Below are 20,567 nucleotides of genomic sequence, written 5' to 3'. Positions count from 1 at the left end.
AAGCTCTGCAAAGTGAGTTGTTACAGCAGCTAAGGTGTCAGGAGACACCTCCTTAGCTGGCGAGGAGAGGGTGTTCCACTTTGAGCAAACAAAATTCAAAAATACTGTTCTCAAATCGGCATTTCCAAGCCTTTATAAAAGCAATTCATGGTCATTGGAGACCATTTGAAATCTGCGGAAAACTAGAAAGAGGAGTTTAAAATTATTTCTAGTTTCACTCCTTTCTCTTCTTTTTTCTCTTTAGTTGTGATCGTGCTGTTCTCCAGGTATTTGTGATTGTACCATCTGGGTAATTTTACATGTAAAAAAATAGAAACAAATATAAAACATTTCTTTCCTACTTATAAAACCATGTAGGTTCTTTACAGACTATTTGGGAACTACAGAAGGATATAAAGAAGAAAAATAAAAATCCTCGTGGAAGACTTGATGTCATTTGCCCTCCGTTGATCTAACATTATCTTGCTAGCCTTTGAACTATTGTGAAACAGAATTGACTTTAACGCTTCAATCTTTAAAATAACCACAATAACATTATAAAAATATTGGTTTTATTTTCTAGGTGTCTGGGCCACTAAACCAATTTTAAAAGGCAAAAAGTTTGGGCCATTTGTTGGTGATAAGAAAAAAAGATCTCAGGTTAAGAATAATGTGTACATGTGGGAGGTAAGAAGAAATTCTGGTTCTTTGTTTATCAGCGTTCTATACATTTAAAAAAAATCATTCTCTTCTCTCAGGATTTGACATTTTGAAATTAAAAGTCATCTTAATATGTTCTTTAAAAATCAAGAATATATATTTTTTAAAGATTTATTTTAGGGAGAGAGTGTTGGGGGGGAGGGGGGAGGGGCAGAAGGAGAGGGAGAAGCGAAGCAGACTCCCTGTGGAGCGGGGAGCTGACCTGGGGCTCCATCCCACAACCCCGAGATCATGACCTGAGCCGAAACCAAGAGTTGGGTGCTCAACTGACTGAGCCACCCAGGCGCCCCTCAAGAATATTTTTCCAGCTGCTGTTTACATTTGTCTTTTGAAGCTGCTTGGCTGTCCTCAACAATAAACGTCAAGTCCACTTTTTATATGACCTTGTTCAGGGTGTTCGGCGTGACAGCCAAGACTTTGGGCTATCGCTTGGAGGCTTCCAGATAGGTACCGTAAAAGACACTCCTTACCGGCCACAAACAAAACACCGTTAGGGTCTTCTCTGTGCTTTAGAAACTAATCTCTGTGTTGCTGGAATATTCCAAGTTGGATATATTTAGCACATGGCACATTTGGACAGGGCTTTGGACTCCTCAGAGGCTTTCATTTTGTTAATTTCTTGTTCTCACGAGGATGCTGGAGGGCCACGCAGAGCGGTAGCATATTCCTTGCAGAGGTGAAGCTGTCAAGAACAGAGGTGCATTGTTCCTCCCGTGTTGAGAGTGGTATTGATAGAGAACCAGAGCCCATGTCTCCTGCCTCACAGTGAGGCATCTAAAAGTGTTTCATTGGATTGCCCTGCTTTAGATCCTACCTTTAGCTTTGTGACTCTCTGCGTACTTAACCTCTGAGCCCCCAAACCCTCAATTTAAAAATGGGATTAATAAAAAATACCTCATTAAGATCATCATGAAGATGAAGCAGGTTGTTACTGTTTCCTGGAGCGCTGTGTGCAAATTTGGCGTTTATGTGGAATTTGGTTCAGGTCAGGTGCTCCGGGGAAGCTCCTCGTGTTCTGATAGGATCTCAGTTGGTGTGACTCCTTTTCAAAACAAGTGAAGTTTTTCGGTGGTTAGAAAAGCATTTCTATCAGATGGTCTTAAATTGACTCACATCTGTTTCACACGTAAACATACACAGGACTAAAAATAAAATCTGCCTAGGAAATGTCTGGATACTTTCCATCAAGAAGTTCTGTGACATTTGTACATCTGAGGTATGTTGATATTGTTTTCAGTGTGACCAGCAGTGTTTCTTAACTTGAAGATTCCTTCAGTTTCTTCCAGTAATTTTGACTTTCTTCGTGTTTTGTGAATCCCTTACTTTGAATCTGATGACAACCCAAGGGGCGTTAGGAAATGAGGATTTAGCATGAGAATAATCACATTATGCTGTTTCACTACTTCTGAGGTAAAAGAGTGCTATATTTGTAGGAGAACTGCACAGCCAAAAAATATTAATTACTCAAGATAATGTCTGAATGGTTAAAAATGTCTTGACCACAAAATTATGCCCCCAAATAAATGGCATTTTTAATTTTAGAAATTTCCCGAGGGAGACTAACAAATATGTTCCACAGGTTAGTGCTAATCTTAGATAATGTCTGGAAACCAGGAAATGCATTGTCTAGTTCTGTGTGTATAATGCTAAGCTTGAACAAATGTCACGAATATTAATAGTACACCTAAGTTTATTGTACCTATTTTACCCAGCGTAACAACTGGGAGATTTTTGGGCATAGTATGTAAATTGTTAATAGTGTCTTTTGTAAATTAAGTTTCATGTATATTGAAATTCATATGTAGTGTGAGTTCATACTCAGCTTGCTGAACCTTGTAATTTGGAGCCCTGACCTATTAGGGATTTGACTACTTCTTATAAACGTGTTAATACTACATTGTTAACTTAAGGTATTCTACTTGTATACCACTACGATTGGTGAATCTTATGACATTGCCAGTTCTTGTTAGATTTAAAGATTTAGTTCTTGTCAAGGTTGGCTTTTCCTTCTTGCAATTAAAAAAAAAAAAAAAGAACTGGACGTCATTCAGATAGTTCCGCCTACAAGTATATGTATTCCATACAGAAACCTGTAAGCCTTCCTCTCCGTTAAAATAAAAGTAGATATATCTGACATATATGTAGAAGTACGCATTAGGCAAAGTATAGGAAGCATCAGTTAGAATGTATCTATTTCTTCTAAAGAAAAAGCAACACCAAATAAAATTTAGTGTATCTCCATTAATTTATTCCAACCTTGGTCTTAGCCTCAGACTTGCATCAGAATGCCTCTCATTAACGTAACAGAAACTGCTTATCAATAAAATCTCATCTTGGCTTTTGTTCTTCCATTAAAGCCCCTTAAGACTGGCTTATCTTTTAGCAGCCTGGTCTCCTGCCCCAGCTAGAACTCCGTTTTAAAGCTAATCTAAGACAAAGTGTTAAATTGCTTTTCTTGAGCCCTTGATTATCTAACACAGTCTTAAGTCCTCTAAGCTTTCACTGAAAACATTGTATTAAAGCAGAAACAACGGGAGAGAAACAGTCAAGTATCCTCAGGGTGAATGCACAAAACAGTCAGATTCTCCTGAGAGGAGAGCATTCTTTGAGCAGTTTCTGGGGAGGAACTGCTTGCTAGCCAGCTTAACTGCTGGACTTGGTGTAAGACTTGCCATGACTACCCCCACACACGCGGAGCCCTCTGCAGTATTCTGACCACTTCTGACAAAAGCCTTTCAGATTCACTTCCATGGGTTTCAGATCGCTTCCCATGAGATGCACTTCTGAGTTGTTTGCCTATGAATTGTTCGAATAAGTTTTTTTTTTTTTAATAGACTTTATTTTTTATGAGCAGTTTTAGGTTCACAGCAAAATTGAGCAGAAAGAACAGAGAATGCCGCACACCGCCATCTCCCCCCACTATCACAGCAGAGCGGTGCATTAGACATTCGATGGACCTGCACTCCCACATCTTTATCACTTAAAGTTACTAGTTTTCATTAGGGTTCATTCTTGGTGTATGTTCTAATAAGTCTTTTTTAAATTATAAATGTAATACATGGTCATTGTAAAGTAATGTAAACAATACTGAAAACTATAAACAAGAAAGTAAAAATCATCTGTGAATATTTTGGCGAACGTTCTTCTAAGTCTCTGCCTCTCTGTCTCTGTTTTTCTTCTGTCTCTCACGTGCACTGGCGCATATACAAACACCATATATAGACACTTCATGCAGTTGAGATCCGCAGCACATGCGGTTTCGTGACGTGCTTTTCTCTTTCAGTATGCTGTGGACATATGCATGTCAAATCGTGTCATCTACATCGTTATTTCTTACGGGCCTCTAGAATTCCAGTGCTTCCTTCCACTGTTTAACCAGTTGAACATTTAAATAGTTTTAATCTTTTCATGATATTAACAGTTCTGAGTATGAAACTCACTGTTGTGTACATGTATGCTCACTTGTCTGGTTATCTTCTGTTAAGTCCAAAGTTAACTACATTTTAATCTCTGGTGAAGTTTGCTAACAGACCTCCAGAAGGATTGCACTTTTACATAACCACCAAAAGTACATATTTTTTCCTAGCTTTTTAAAACCCAGTATTGTTAATCTTTTTTATAGTGCTCCCCCTGCCCCTCCCCAGCCCCATTCTTATAAATGAAAACCAATAGTTCACTGCTTCTGTTTGCATGATATTCGTTTAGGCAACAAATTTTGAGTCGGGGATCGTGGGAAGATGTAGAATTGTGTTTCAACCAAAATTGATAAGTTATTTCTCTATAACGAGGGGACTTTAATTATTTCAGAAGTGAAAAACTTTTTATCGGTCTGCACTGTTAGCATTAGATGTTAGCAAGTGCATTCCCTAGTCTTTGCTAGCTCAACACTTCTAATTTCAGATTATTTCTAAGTTAAAAATGGGGGTGAGAAGAGAAAAGAAAGTAGTCAGTCAGCTGATCCTGTAGAAGCTTTTTCCAGAAAGTACTATTCAGCTCTTCTTCCCAGCTTCTAACCCACACCAGAGTAGTACCAGACGAAGAAACCCAGGTCACATGGAAATGCAACCGGCCACCTGTTCTTTACAGCCCTGCAGCTACGAGTGGTTTTTACATTTTTAAGTGATTTAAACAAAAAAATCAAATGTTTCGTGACACATGAAAATAATATGAAATTCAGATGTCAGCTCATGAATCAAGTTGTACTGGAACATAGCTGCGCTCATTTGTTTGCATGTTATAGATGGCTGCTGTGGCCCTGTGGTGGCAGAATTCAGTAGTTCTGACAGGGACCGTATAGCTTGCGAAGCTGAAAATATTTATTGCTGGTTCCTTACAGAAAAAGTTTGCTGAGCCCTGGTCTCAGTATGTAGAAAGGAGAAGCAGCAGGAGTGAGCGTGGCAATGTCTGGTGTCTTAGGCTTACTGTGATGCTATGTGGTTAATAGTAGTGGGAAGATTTTAAACTTGGTACTTAAAAGTGGAGTAGCTGTAGAGTTGGTCATAGAAGCTTCTAGACCAATCATATTCTTTTCTGTGGAACTTCAGGACAGAGGAGTGGGTCGAAATAGAATGAAGTGACCTTCCCAAATAAGTTAACCTGTGGTCAGATTGGCAGGTTAGTCTGGTGAAAAAAAAATCTCTTTGGGAGTGTATTTATTCCCTTATTTAACCCTTGTTTCTGAAGCTTTTACCATGTGCTTTTACCACTGTCCTATGTTCTGGAGAACTGAGTTTGGCATATAACGTGTGCTATTGTATAGATTACCAGTGATATAGCCCATGGAGATTTTTGTGGAATAAAAGAATACTGGAAATGCCCTATATCTTTGCACAGGTGAGAAATCTGAGTGTGAAGTGGTTTGCTTGATGTCTTAAAGCTGTCGGTCCTGTCTGGCCTAGAGTCCAAGCTTCTTGGTTGCCTAGTCTGTGCCCTTCCTGCTAGCAGAGCCCAGAGGTTCTTATTCTTTTTTGTGTTGTGGGCCCTTTTGAAAATCTCCCCAGAAAATATACATATGCCATATATATGGCGCATATATATATATATATATATATATGGCATATAGGGTTATATGGAATCCTTAAACAGCCATAGTTTAGTGTTAAAATTTTCTAATTTAAGAATAGAATTAGTTATCTTGTTGATCCATTGAATGTTGATTGGGGTACCTACCTCAAACCTGGGAACATTTATTAAGCATCTGTTGTTGGGAGATTTTCCAGATACATCTGTGTAGTTGTAGGTATGAAACTTAAAGTAATTCCAAAAGAGAGGTTCGAGGGTTAGTCAGTGCTAATGTTTTGGTAACGATGACAGTGGTACTAGACTTTGCAGGCTTGAGAAGCCCACCTGTTTAGTTTTTAAATTTGTATTTTAGGATTGCCTACAAATTTGCTTATTGTAGTAAAATGTGCCACCACCTATTAGATTCCCTTTTATTTCTCTTCTTCTAGAATATTCAGAATATTTCAGATACAGTGATATATTTAAATAGTTCTAAAAAGAAGCCTTTGGTTTTCTAAAGCAATCTGAGGAGTGAAGTAGTTGGTACCAAAGATCCATTTTTGTCTGTAGCCTCCAGAAAGTTATTTCTGTGGGGGGGGGGGCAGTTTTATGGGCCTTAACTAGCCCTCCAAGTGTCTAATTCTGTGGCTCAGGAATAACTGGAATGTGAACATACCAAGAAGAAGGTGTGGTATTTTCCAGGTAGCAGTGTTAATGACTTAGGAAGATGTAACTGTCATTAAATGTTTTCACTGAAATGCTCACACACCAAACGAGGCTGTCTTTTTCTTCTTTATCTTCACTTTTCGGTAAGGACAGCAAGCTCCTCATAGGTTTGTTTGGCCCCAAATTAGATGACGTTTATGAAGTTACTTGACGTAGATGAATTTGGCTCAGTAAATATTAGTTGAACTTGAACATAAAAACACTTGAATGATCTTATGGAGATCTAAGAACATTTATAATATATATTTATAGTTGAATACTTTAAAAAAGATTACCAATCTTCATTTTTGCTTAGAATTTCTTTCTCTTCTAATGTTAGAGAGCATGGGCTATATTTTGAACCAAAAACCTAGAATAACTGTGTGGGGGCAGAAATCTTGAAATTGACTTCTGCAAGCTGAGTTATTGTTTACTTAGGGAGACACATTGGAGGTAAAAGCTCTGCAAGTTGGGCTTGTAGAGGTGTGAGCCTCCTCTCTCCCCTTGACTCCTTTTGTCAGTCTCCATAAATGGTAATAGATACTGTCTGTCTCCCAGGAACAGGCAGGGAAAGTGGGAAATGGTGTATAGATCAAAACATTGGAAATTCCAACAAGCTAGATCCCCAGAGGGATAAAGATGGAAAGGAGCCTCAGTAGCGTGAACCTCCAGGAGAAGTTCTGTCCCACCATTAATAATGTGTTAGAGCTCTTTGAAGGGCAAGTCCAGAGAACAGCCAAGAGAATGGCTTTATCACTGTAGACGCTTAATTGTGTGTGGGGGTGCTCTTTGGATGCATAAAGGACGTATCTCTGCATGAGAGTTGATTCAGTCTAAGGAGGGTTAGGGTTAGGGTTAGCCTCAGTGCCCTGTCTTAATTTCTGGGAGTGGTTTCTTTCCAACTAAGTTGGTTACTGTAAGTTGAGAGTGGGTAAGGACCTCATAGGCAAGCAGTTGAGGATTTGAATGATGTATGTTTGCATTAACTGAATGAGAATTTTTTTCAGTTTATGAATTTGAATTAACATGTGTAGAATAGAACAAGTAAATGCTAAGGAAGGATCTAAGTGAAAACTCTAACCCCCAACCCATGAGGTAAGTGTGTTTAACAGCTTGGTTTGTTCTTTGCAAAACGTTCTTTATGCATCAGGAGGCTTTAATTTTGATGTGTTTTTAAGTTGGAGCGGTACTAAATTTTGATTTTATGACTGTTGCAGAATGACTGGATTAAATTGACAGGAAGTTGAGTGGTACGAAGATTATGTTTTGTTTGACAAAGAGTTAATACCCAGTCTGTGTTCAGTGGTAAGGGCAGAAAGGAAGTCTGGCCTGGATAATGGAGGGAAGGTGAAGGATGGGAGGAGGGGTTTGGAAAGAGGAAAATTGAAATGGAGGCATAAATGAGGGGACCAGATTTGAATCTTGGCTCAGACGTTTAGTGACTTTAGTATTCTAGTAAAATTACCAACCTTCCCTAGTGTCCTGTTTTAAAAAAGGGGCTTAGTAATGTTTCATAGGGTTCTTGTAATGGTTAAATAAAATAGCACATTAAGCATCCAGGCCAGTGCTTGGGGTGGAGGTGTTCCTCCTCCGTGAGTTCTTTTTCTCCAAGTAGAGAATTTCCATTTGAAAGTTAATTTGTAAAAACTGGTTGTATCTACATAATCACTACCCTTGCTTTGTTAGAAGGGACTGTTTTATAGATTGGGTCAGGAAAAATTATTGATTCTATGAAAATATTTTTTGGTCATTATAAAGATTTGGAAATAGATTTGTTGCATATCATTTGTTGAGTCTGAGCTAGAGTGGGAGTTTTACCTGCCTTTGCGTTATCTTTGTGTGAAAGGAAGGGATTCTGGTTGGTTCTCTACTACCCTCGCCTAATGGTGCTACAGCACTTTTGAGGTCTCAAAGTGGTAGTTAACATTAAGCGGAGTGCTGTCACATCTCAACATTTGGGTTCTATGTGTCAGTCACTGAAGTGAATTCGGATTGGAAACCAAGGTTTGACCAACTAAGGTAGAAATGGTGTAAAAACACGTTTTCATCCCCGTTCCTAATTATGGGTTAGACTCTCAATAAAAATGACAAAGCTACATACTTTAAAAAAACTGTGCCTGTGATGATGACGGCAGGAGGAGGAGTGTCAGCAGGCCTCGGCTTCCTTTAGTCACACTTGGGCCTTCATGCTGGAGACTAACTTGCTTTCCCCGCCCACATTCCTTTTTACTTAGAGATTCTACTAAGTCAGTGGAGGAAAGGCAGAAAATTCAGATAAGCAGAAGAAAAAATAAATGATGGGTAATTCCACTTCTCGGAGAAAACCATTACTAACATTTTCATGTATTTAGTGTCAGATTATTTTTCTCTTCATATATTCCCATGTTTTATTTTATTTTATTTTATTTTATTTTATTTTATTGAGATTTATTTGTTAGAGAGAGAGAGTGAGAGCATAAGCAGGAGGAGCGGCAGAGGGAGAGGGAAAATTAGACTCCCTGCTGAGCTGCGAGTCTGATGTGGGGGCTCAATCCCAGGACCCCAAAGTCATGACCTGAGCCGAAGGCAGATGCTTAACCATCTGAGCCACCCAGGTGCCCCTGTATTCCTGTGTTTAAGACAGAAATGGTGGGGCGCCTGTGGTTCAGTTGGTTAACTGTCTGCCTTCGGCTCAGGTCATGATCTTGGGGTCCTGGGATCGAGCCCCACGTCGGGCTCCCTGTTCTCCCTCTCCCTTTTCCCCTCTTCCTGCTTGTGCTCTCTCTCTCTCTCTTAAATAAATAAAATCTTAAAAAAAAACAAAAAAACAAAAATGGTATCATCTTAAGCCATACTTTCTATAAGTGGCTTTATTCAGTCATCAGTAGTATTCTGTCTTTTTCACCAGTAAAAATATTCCTCCAGCTTTTCGTTGCCTCTGTTTTCTTCCAATTGTAGAAATAATGTGTGTTCATTGGAAAAATTCTTAATGGGATACAGAAATATATAACAAAATAAAAGATTCCACATAAACCAACTAATTGTTTACACAAAAGTACTTTTTAATGCCTGCTTAGTATTCTTCTATGTGCATGGATTATCATCCTGAGCTAATCCATTGTGTTTTCCACTTAGCAATTAATGGGAAACAGTCTGTAATAAAGCATACTGTTAGGAACGTTCTTGTACATACATCTTGGTATAATTGGCAATTGTGTCATGAGAATAAATTCCTGTAGGTGTATATGCTGGCTAAAGTGTGTGTACGTTTTAAAGTTCTTTTTGTCATGGACTGCTAAATTCCATCCAAAAAATGATACCACTTTATTCTCTGATCAGCACTGTTTGGGGGGATGTTTGCTTTCTATTTTTTTCTCTTAAAAATTTCTTTTTACTAGTTTGATTAAGTAAAAATTATTTAATTTAAAGTTATTTTTTGATTATTAAATTTCTAGTTTAATTAGTTTAACTTAAACTAATTAAAAGTAAGCATTTTTTTATGATATTTTGGCCATGTATATTCCTTTGTGAATTATTTTTGTACATTTAAAAAAATTGAGGTGTTCATCTTTTTCTATGAAATAAATATTTTAGTTTAAGTATGACTTAGTAGATGCTTTCATCCATTTTGAAACAAAATGAACCATAGGTAAATAAGGAATTCACTTAAATGGGCCACAGAGGTCTGTGTCGGCCTGGGAGCCAGGAAATTCGGGCATAGCTGGTATTGTTATCCTCAGGTTGGTGGGCAGACTTGGTGTCTCTCCCCAGCTGCTGCCTTTGACTGTGTGGGTTTTCCAGCACCATCTCTGTTCATCCCGTTGATTTCTGGATGTGTGTCAGTGAGGACTGAGTAGGACTCTGCCATCCACTGTGATCAATCGAAACAACACTTTTGATCCCTAAGTTGGTAAAAAGTAACCAAGACGACTGCCAGTGTGAAAGTACAACTACTCCTTTTCCCCTATCCCGTCACGCTGGCAAACGTGACGGATGTCTCTTACACATTTTAAAGTAAAGCCCCTTCTATTATTTTGGTGTGTGAAGTTTCACTTTAAATCTTGCATTGTGATGCTGTCTCTTTGTAACATACCATCTGGGGACTTCCCTTTCTCTGTTTGCAGGGAGGAGAGTGTGTGTGCGTGCACCAGTGTGTGTGAGCAGAGGGTGAATGATAGTTTGAAAAGAGGTCTAATGCGACACGGATAACTTTTCTTTAGAGTGTGCAGGTAGTGTTCAGTAGAGAGCCGATTTCTGAATAAACTCATAGGGGACACTTACAGGACAGTGGAAATACTCTCCTTGGCATGGTACCTGTCACGTAGTCGGTGCTCGTTAACTGATGGCAGTGACACATTCACGCATAACTACATCCTTTCATCCTTTCCGTCGTTATTCATTGAGAGCCTACTCAGTGCCAGGCTCTGGTCAAGTCTTGGGAATGCTCCCGTGAGTGAAAAGGCTGATGTGTTTTTTTTCATGGAGCTAATGCTCTGGCGTGGGGATGTAGTTACTAAATAAAATAAGGGAGTAAGGAGATGATCTCATGCTTTAAAAGAGCATAAGCGCTATGAAGAAAAATAAATCGGGGGGTATGGCTGGGGGTTGATGGGAAGAGAAGGATTTGCGGTTTTAACTCAGATGGCCAAGGAAGGTGCTGTTAAGTATGGTCAAGGTCAGGCAGATTTGGGTTTAATTAAGTGGGTGACTTTGGGAAAGTCCAGTTGGACTTTTGATCCTCAATTTCCACATGTTAAAAAAAAGGTAATAAGGAACCTGTTACATAAGGTTAAATGAAATGATAGGAAAAGCATATGGTGTTGTGCCTGACATCTGACTCCCAAGAGGAAAGAAGAGTGGTTAGTACCTAGTAAGGTGGGTGCTGCCTCCTGACAGCCACAGGCTGGGAGATACAGGCATGCGCAGAAGGGCTGGGAGTAAAGAGTGAGAGCTTTGTTCCAGAGGGAAAGCTGCAGTAGAGAAGAGTGTGTAATGTGGGTAGGAGAGAAAAGAAGAAATGAGTAGGGGAGTCTTGGCTGTGTATGTGGAGGGAAGAAATGGGAGCATTGAGATTCTTTCCTTTCTTCCTAAAGAGAAAGTAAGAGACTTAGTTCTTTTGCTTTATTTTTGACAGGTCTATCGTCAGTTGACCCTGTGGTTCTATTTCAGTACCTAATCAAGTGTTTTACAGTCTAGTTTAGGGGAAGTAAAAGTGTGTGTAACATATACACACACACACGTATGTATATGTATATACATAAAAGTAAATATATGTATGTATATATATTTATATATATGTATATATATATGTATGTGTATGTATACAAAGGTAAAAGTTAAAAATAGTTGCTAAATAGATTTTCTTTAAAATGAAACAATGAGAAGTGCTTGGAAGCATGGCAGGGATGGGTGGGGACATTGAGAGCGGATGAGTAGGTTTGATCTGAGTCATGAAAGAGGGGTCAGGTTTCCGGGCTTTTCTTTGGAAGGACACCTGTACTTCCCAGAGTATGTTCCATAGCACCTTAGTCCTAACAGATGATCAGGGAGAGAAGGTTTGGAGGGTCAGCTGAGGTTGCAAAAGCATTGTGTGCCATCACCCATGCTATATGTTCACTTACGGAAGCAAAGGGGCCCGCTGAACCGTGTAGTCTGGCCCTCACATTCGACCTGCAGAACAACCCAGAACACTCAGGGGACTTGGGTGCGGTGCAGTGCTGCCGGAAGCTCGCTCTTCATTAAAGTTACATTTAGGGAGTTGAGTTCTCACTTGTCTTCGTGTGCAGACAGTATTTGCAGAGCATTTAGAGATCATTACAAATATTTGCTGTAGTTGAAGTTTAGGGGAAAAAAATGACTCCAGCACAGATAGAGAAATGACTTTAAGAGGATTACCAGTTTTGGATCTCCGTTTTCATCTTTTTCTTTTTTCTGTTGCTTGTTTTGTTTCTGTGAGATGTTTTGTAGAATATTGCATATGATGGGGGTACCTGGGTGGCTTAGTGGGTTAAGCGTCTGCCTTTGGCTCGAGTCATGATCCCAGGGTCCTGGGATTGAGCTCCACGTCCGGCTCCCTACTCAGCGGAGAGCCGGCTTCTCCCTCTCTTCCCTACCTGTGCGCTCTCTCTATCTCTGTTACTGTCTCACTCTCTCTCAAATAAATAAAATCTTTAAAAAAAAAAAAGAATATTGCATATGATGAAATTGTTTTGAAAGTTGGAAATGGAAACATTTTAAAGACACACCTATTTTAACAATGGTGTTTCCTCCCTTCCTCCCCCAAGGTATATTACCCAAATTTGGGATGGATGTGCATTGATGCCACCGACCCAGAGAAGGGGAACTGGCTACGATATGTGAATTGGGCTTGCTCAGGAGAAGAGCAGAATTTATTTCCACTGGAAATCAACAGGGCCATTTACTATAAAACTTTAAAGGTAAGAGTGTTGGAGCTGGTCTGCTGTCAGTTACTTTGGGTGAATTTTTGTGACTGACAGTAATGACTCTGGCAACCTTGAAAGAATTTTATTTGAAAGTCGTTCATCAGCACATCACAAGGTCTTTGTTTTAAATACACGTTGCCACTGCTCTGTGTGCACCAAGGCATGAAGATTGTGTTAAGTAATTACATGCTGCATCTTTATAGATACTGAGGAGTTAGGTGTGTGGCAGCCACTTCCCTTCCCTTAAGATACAAATGCACCAGCAAGTGTCGGACAGGCAGGTTTGTCCACGTGTAGGAAACCATCGATAGCTGTGGTGCTTCCGTGTTAACTGAAAACACAGGCTTGGTCTTCAGTGTCATGTAGCCGTGGATTAGTTTTTCTTTTTCCTGGATTTTACTCAGAATGGAATTTCAACAGAACGGGTTTCTTCTTCCAGTTTTTGATTTGGAGACATGAATCGCCGATATGAAAAGAAGAGGAAAGTCATTTTCTAGAGTTTGTGGTGAGGTCCGAGGTCACTGATACATGCAGGCCAGTTAGCATTAGGCAGCGTGGAGTGCTGCTGCATTTCTGCAACAAGCAAGTCCATGGCTTTGTCCCTGTCTTCATATTCTCTGGGAAGGCAAATCTGCACTGATCCTGCGTGGAAATGTTCTCTAAAGAGGAGGCTTGAGGTACTAAAGATGATTGTTGCTTTTTGGAATAGATACATTTACTAAAATTGCTGCAATTCAAGTTTCTGTTTATTCACATCTATTTAAAAATGTCCTAGATTGGGGGACAGTCCATGAAAACAAATGATGTCCATGGAGTTGAAATCTCTTGAGCAAGCATTGAAGACAGTGGTCAGCATGGTGAATTTTACCTGTGTGGTAGTGCTGGGACTTCTGGAAGTTTAGTTAACACAGAGCGGTTTAATTTTCCTTTGCTGTATTTTTCCTGTCGTCTTTAGCCAGTTGGACAGACCTTTACTTCACATATACCCAAGTCCTTCTAGTCCCTATAGGAAATATTTTTTTGTGGTATCTTCTCATGTAAAATGTCTACCACCTTCCTTCTCATTTTCTTTCTGCTGGATTGTAATAGCAGGATCTCCTGGTAGTTGTTACTATGCAGTGTTGTTACACTGCAGTTTGAAATTGGATTCAGAACTTGATTCAAGAATTCATTCATTGTTTCTCGAATTGATTTAAAGTGAGATCTACCTCTGGTTAAATTGGTGAGGCAGGATCCTGGTGGAGATGAAATAGCAGTGAGGGGATGAATGGGAGGGGATCAAGGGAGTGGAAATGAGGGTCCAAGGGAGAGCACGCCCAGGGTGATACTCAGACACTTTGCAGTTCCTTCATCAGACTTCCGGTTAAAACGTGTTCGTCTCTGGTAACAAATCTGAGAAACACTGAGAATGGAGAGAGAATAGTGTTTGCGAGAGTGAGCTCTGAAGCCGACTACTGGATTAAATCTGGGCTTGCTTTGTGACCCAAGGCAAGTCATTAGGACTTCACTAGCTGTGTAACCTTAGGCCAGTCACCTTTCTGTTCCTTCGTTCCCTTTTTTGTAACATACAGGTAATTATAGTATTGACCTCATAGGGTTATCATGATGATTGTGTAGGTTATTAGAAGTAGAGCTCTAGTGCCTAATAAGTGCTAAATGCTAGCTCTTATTTTTGGTGAGGTGGTATAGTCCTGTGGTTAGGAGTGGGGACTCTGGAGCAGATTGCCTTGTGAGCAAATTCTGGCTCCTAGATGTGTGACTAGGAGAGGTTACTGAAACTCTCTTAGTTTTCTCATCTGTAAAAATGGAGGTAATAGTACAATTAATACAGTTGTTGTGAAGGTGAAACAAGCCACTAGTTGTAAGATTCTGTGAACAGTTCCTAGCCTAACCTGAATACTCCCAAGTGTTAACCAACTCTACCATTCCTATTCTTTTTACCTGTGTCTTTGTCTGAAGTAACATAGTTCTGTCTTTGCAGACATCTCCCAGTCCTGACCTTTGATGTTTGCTCACGTACGCACAAGACCTTTCCGATTCCTTGCTAGCGCTTATCTCACTATAATCTTCTAGATTAAGCTTTCTGTGGGTTAGGTTTTGTAAATAAATTACATGTGATGTTCCTCTGGGCTCTATATAGCCTTTTCAACTATCACCCAGATAATTAGGAAATCTCAACCCCAGTCTTGTTTGTAGTAGGATTAAAAACTATTTTAAATTCCTGAAAGTTAGATGTTAGTTAGCCTGCCATCTGTTCATTCATCTCCTCATTCGTTTGAGAAATATTTATTGAAAGTCTGCTATGTACCAGGTATTCTTCTGTGGTAGTGAACAGAACAGACAAGGTCTCTGGTCTCTTAGAACTTCAATTTATGGATAATAAACAATGAGTAAAATTATAAGTTTACAAAATTATATAATTTTATATCTATCCCCTGGGGGGTCAGGGAAGACAGGACATATAAACCCTCTCCTCCCTACCCCCCCAGCTTGGGAAGGAACCAGTCACGCAAAGATCTCTGCAGGAAGAGCAGTCTAGGAAGAGGGGCCCAGTAGAAGCAAAGGCCTTGACGTAGGAATAAGCTAGATTTTTTTTTTTTTTTTTAAAAGGAATAGAATAAAGCCCAGTGTTTCTGGAGCAAAGACAGGAATGGTAGATGAGGCTGGTGAGGTGGCCAGGGGTCAGATCCGGTGGGGCCTTATGGCCCACAGGGAGGAAGAGGAATTTCAGTCTTCAGTTCACCCGTTTGAGAGCTGAGGCTGTCTGACCTGTGACTTTGAAGAGATCTTGCTGGCGAATAGATTGTAGGTGGCTGAGCGTTGACGTGCTTTGTGTATTCTTGTAATTCTGGAGTATTTCTCTTACTTTGACCTAGTGTCAGGAATATTTACTGGAACCCTTGCCTCTTCTTAATTGGTCTGGTAAAATTTCAAGTTTATATTTGCTGATATTTAGATGAGAGAGTATGCTTGGTTCTGTAAGCCTGTCAGAACTCAAAGGAAAAGTTGAAAGATCTTAAAGTCTTCTTGTTGTTCTGTTGAACATCACAATACAATACATAAAAAAGAAGTTGTTTGGACTTTCAACTTTATTTTTTAAGATGTACATTTATAGTTCCTGTGTTTAAGGACATAATTTTTCTTTTCTGAAATCTGACTTACAAAATCTTAAATGTGCTAAGGAGTGCAGAAGAAAAAACAACGTAGTACTGAAGCAAACAAGCACTGATTTAAAAAAAATATTATTTTCCTCTTCATAAAGATTTATTAGTTGTGTCACTGTTTTACTATGAGGTGGGGGAGGTAAATAGCTCAATAGTATAATAATCATCTCAGCTGCTAACAGTTTTGAAGGTTGTTCAATAGCTAACAAACCAGGTTGCTTTGAACTATTCACCAGTTCATTAGCTATTTAGAAATGTTATATTAGATTTGAGTTAAGAACAGATTGTTGGGTTTTATATCGTGTTTTGCAACAATAAAGGAGTACCCTCCTAAATAAAGAGTTTGTGCTGATACGTATCTTCACACAGTTGCTAGTACAGTCAGTACTCTGCAGAAGATTGCAGTGGAATGAACAAGGAAGCTTTAAGCTCTGAGTCTGGGAGGTATCTTGAAAATATCCAGTGGGTGTCTGGTAGCCAGTGTTCTGGTTATGCTGTTTGGGTTAGGGACATATCGGGAATACATTTTCCTCCCTTTTCCTCCCTCCTTTCTGTGTTTCTTTTTTTAACTTTGGCTTTATTGAAGGCTTCCACTTACTTCTGTGAACGCTAATCATTTCAGATATTATAGGATACCACCATTCCATAACTATGTGACTTATAAGAAAAAGATAGAGAAGCAAACTATACATTTGGAACTAGAAATAGTTTACTTATATAAAAAGCCTGTTCCTTCAGCAGAAACAGAGTTAGCTCATCAGAGTGCCAAAAGACATCTGTAATGGCTATTTCAACTCATTAAAAGATTATATATGACATTTAGTTTTTTGGTTTAGGTGTAACTGATTCAAGAAGGCAAATAATAGTACATTGGTTTAAAGATAAGAAAATGGCAGGTTTTAGCCATCCTTGGGGGAGCAAAGGAAACAGTAGCTTGTTCTTTTAAGGAATTTAGAATATCTTAAAATTCGGACTACATAAACTGAGTTCTGCAGAGAATGAAACAAAATAAAGTTGACTTTCAAAGGCTTTATTTAGACGAGAAGGTATGTTAAAATGAGGAACTATGCTGTTTCTAAACTGGCATCTTAGATGGAATTCACCTGTACCTAAAACCAAGGGCCTCCTCTTCCATAATCCTAGTGCAGTGATCAAAAGCAGGGAGCTAACACTGACACAGTATTTCATTAGCTAATTTATACACCTTATTTTGTCAGTTGTTCCAACCATGTCCTTATAGGAAGAGAAAGCTCAGTTGCATTCAGTTGTAATGTCTTCTCAGTCTCCTTAGTGTGGACAGTACGTCAGTCTTTGTCTTGTATAGCCTTTCAGTTTTGAGAGAACTGGTCAGTTATTTTGTAGAATGTCCCAGAGTTTGGGCTTTCCTTATGTTTCCTCATGACTAAGTTACGGTCATGTGTTTTGGGCAGAGATCTCCAGAAGTGATGATAATCTTTTCTGTGCGTGGTATCAGGAGGCACAGGATGTTGATTTGTCTCATTCTGAGGATACTGTTTTTACCTTTGTAATTCATATTTTATGGGGAGATGTTTGGAGACCATGCTAATACTCTGTTACAACCGAAACTTCCACCTACTAGTAGCGTCTGTCGATGAATCAGTTATTACTGCTGTGATTGCCAAGTGGTGGTTTTCTAATTCCATTATTTTTCATTGATTAATTGGGATCTACTTTAAGGAAGAGCTTTTTCCTTCTTACCTATTTACTTGTTCATTCACTGTATTTATGTCAGAATGGACTGATGGATTCTTATTTTATTTGGTGGGTTTTCGGTGCAATTTTACTTGTGTTGTTACCCTTGGAACTTTCTGAACAGATGAGTCATTGTGAAAGAAGCCAATAAGCCATTTCCTTAAATTCTATTTAGGAATGTGATCTTTCCACTCAGTTTTTTCTTCAGGATCTTATTCTAGGTGTACGTGGTGGTGGTACATGTCCTCACTACTCTCGTGGCTTTTTCAGAGTTAATGTTTTAGGAGCATAGTACCTGTGTGGTATTTTTAGGCATTTCCTTCTGCACTTAAAAGTTGCCTGGTACAGAGGGCAAGGCAGTGGATACTCTTTGGGCCGGACCAGGTTTGTGGCAGGGCATAGAGCATAGAGTGCGGGGACGCCTGGGGACGCCTGCGTCCCGCGCCCTGCCTCTTCTTTTAGCATTTCCGTGATATCATTAGCAGTGCGTTTATAAATGTGCAGTGACTTAGAGTTCTTATCATGCTGAACTTGCTCTCGGCATCCGAAACGTACGCTGGTAATTAGCTTTCAACACTTCTCTTTCCAAACCGCCGGGTTCTTTTACATTTCTCATGAGCCTAGGTTTCGTGGGCAAAATGGTTCCGTGTTTTATTTTTCCTTGTGCGTGGGCAGTCGTGAGGCTTTGCACAGTAAGATTCGGTAAGGTACGGCACTTCGGAGTTGACAGCGGAGCCGCAGGTCCGCCCGCGCGGGCCGGGGGGGGGGGGGTGGGGGTGGGGGGAGAGGAGGCGGGCCGGGAAGTGAGGTCCTCCCTCCAGCAGAGGGTTCCTGCCCGCGGTCGCCGAGGCCCGCGGCCGCCAAGGGTTAAGGAGCCCTTCCTGCCGGGCTGGCCTGGCTCGCCGCCCCAGCTGGGAGCGCCGCCCCTGCCCCGCCCCGCCCCGCCAACAACCGCCGCTCTGATTGGCCTGGCGCCTGTCTCTTCTGTCCCCGCAGCCAATCGCGCCGGGCGAGGAGCTCCTGGTCTGGTACAATGGGGAAGACAACCCCGAGATAGCAGCTGCGATTGAGGAAGAGCGAGCCAGCGCCCGGAGCAAGCGGAGCTCCCCGAAAAGCAGGAAAGGTAGGCGCCCGCGCCGCCCCGGCTACCCGCCGCCGCCGGACCGGGCCCGGGCCCGGGCGGCGCCCACGGCTCTCGGTGACCTGGCCTGGCCCCAGCCCGCGATCCCGGCCCCCGGGCCGCCCCCCCTTCCCCCGGGCCGCTGCTGAATCACGGCCGGACGCCGCGCTCGGGCTCTTGGTTAACTTGCGGCCGAGAAGCCGGGCGCGCAAAAGTGAGCGGACCGAGCGCGGGGAGGGCCGGCCGAGGGCTACTTGTCACTTCGCTCGGAACCTCCAAAATAGCCGCACTCGCGGGTGGGAGCGGCGGCCGGTCTCTCCGGAGCCCTGCACGCCCGGTATATTCTTAGCTTTTTTGTGCCGTTCGCCAGCGAACGCGTCATGAAGTGTGTTCCGAGAGTGACATTTCCAGGTCCGCAGATTCGGCGGCCTCGGGTCCACCCGGGACCGTGCGGGAAGGGCCGGACGCCGCCGCTCTGCCCCGGGCCGGCGCCGGACGGGCCCCGCGCCTCCGCCCCGGGCCGCGGCGCGCCGGGCTCTGCCACTCCTCTGGGCGCGGGGCCGGGCCGGGACAGGCCCCGCCACTCCTCTCCTCTCCTCCCCGCGCCGGGCCGCGCCGCGCTGCGCACGATTGCAACACCCGGGGTGGGCGAAGGTCTGAGCGCGGCGGACCTTCTCGAAATTAGGCCATTAACAAAATGGAAGTTGAAGAGTGTGCTGTTGTGTCACTTTTGACTCAACTCCCGTAGTTTTATTTTGTTTTACGATGTTTTCGAACAAAAGATAAAGCGTAGTCACACTTAAAAAGGGGAGGGGATAATTTCTGGGTAGGAAAAGAGTTTGGTTGGATGTGTCCTATTTCCAGCTGGCATTCGGACACGTTGGGGTTTTCTTTCTTGCTTTTTTTTTTTTTTGTAATGAAGAATTTTAATGTGAATTCGTGAATCTTTCATAGAGCCCAGTTTGAATATATGCCAAGGCACAGTATGGTAGTTTCTTAGTCCTATAAATCCTTTTTTGTTTTTGTTTTTTTTTTTTTTTTTGCTTGCCTTAGGTCTTATGTAAATTTTTGTCGTCATCAGAACTTAGGGGTCCGTCCTTTACTCAGAACATTGCCCAGTGAGTTGTGTAAGTCCTACTGTGAATGAAATCATAACGTAAAACTTGATTTTGGAAGAATATAAAAAGAATGTTTAAACATGTAGGCAAGAAGTCGATTGTGATTTTTTTTCCATTACATATTCTTTCTATTTCACAGTGTAATGTGAATACTACTAACTCATCCAAGAGAAAGTTGGTGGGGTCTTTTCCTAAGTACATGTTTTCTGTTTTTCAAATGTTATTTCATTATCGCTTTAGGCCATTAAATGCTTTGATCCTGCATCAGATGATCAGGGTCTAGAAAATTCCCAAGTGTTTTTCCTACTGCTGTAAACTGAGTATTAAGATTTTTGTTGTTTTTAGGCTTAGTATATAACTGTTTGCAAACTGTTATTTCAGTTTGTTCCTTTATTTAGTATTCATTTTGTTTATAAATAATGCCAGCAGCCTCTCCAGGTAAGTTGTGATTTATTTGCAGGGGCAGGAGTTGGGGAGGGAGGGGGGAAGATCTTTACTCTGCTACCAAGTATAACTAAAGATATATTTAAATATATTCATAGCTTTCTAGCAGCTTCTCTCAGGTTTTTCTCTGTTCAGCATACTTTGGGGTGCGTGTTTAGAACTTTTCATCACTTTCTGCTTT

The 20,567-nt window shown here is 41.1% G+C and overlaps 1 protein-coding gene across 5 annotated transcripts in view; it reads left to right on the top strand.

The window, feature by feature from the left end:
• PRDM2 (PR/SET domain 2) overlaps nucleotides 1–20,567 on the top strand; it is a 118,677-nt gene that overhangs the window by 31,384 nt on the left and 66,726 nt on the right. For all 5 annotated transcript variants that reach the window (XM_045777941.2, XM_087858335.1, XM_045777938.2 and 2 more), the window contains 3 exons: nucleotides 563–666; nucleotides 12,669–12,821; nucleotides 18,701–18,827. In XM_045777941.2, coding sequence (XP_045633897.1) covers nucleotides 658–666; nucleotides 12,669–12,821; nucleotides 18,701–18,827 — 289 coding nt within the window. In that variant the 5' untranslated portion in view covers nucleotides 563–657. The remainder of the gene's footprint in view (nucleotides 1–562; nucleotides 667–12,668; nucleotides 12,822–18,700; nucleotides 18,828–20,567) is intronic.

This window comes from Ursus americanus, chromosome 33 (genome assembly GCF_024610735.1).
Source record: "Ursus americanus isolate L20-20 chromosome 33, mUrsAme1.1.p, whole genome shotgun sequence".
Classification (NCBI taxonomy): Eukaryota; Metazoa; Chordata; class Mammalia; order Carnivora; family Ursidae; genus Ursus; species Ursus americanus.
Note: the sequence above shows the minus strand (reverse complement) of the source record. Positions and strands in the feature narration are given on the sequence as shown.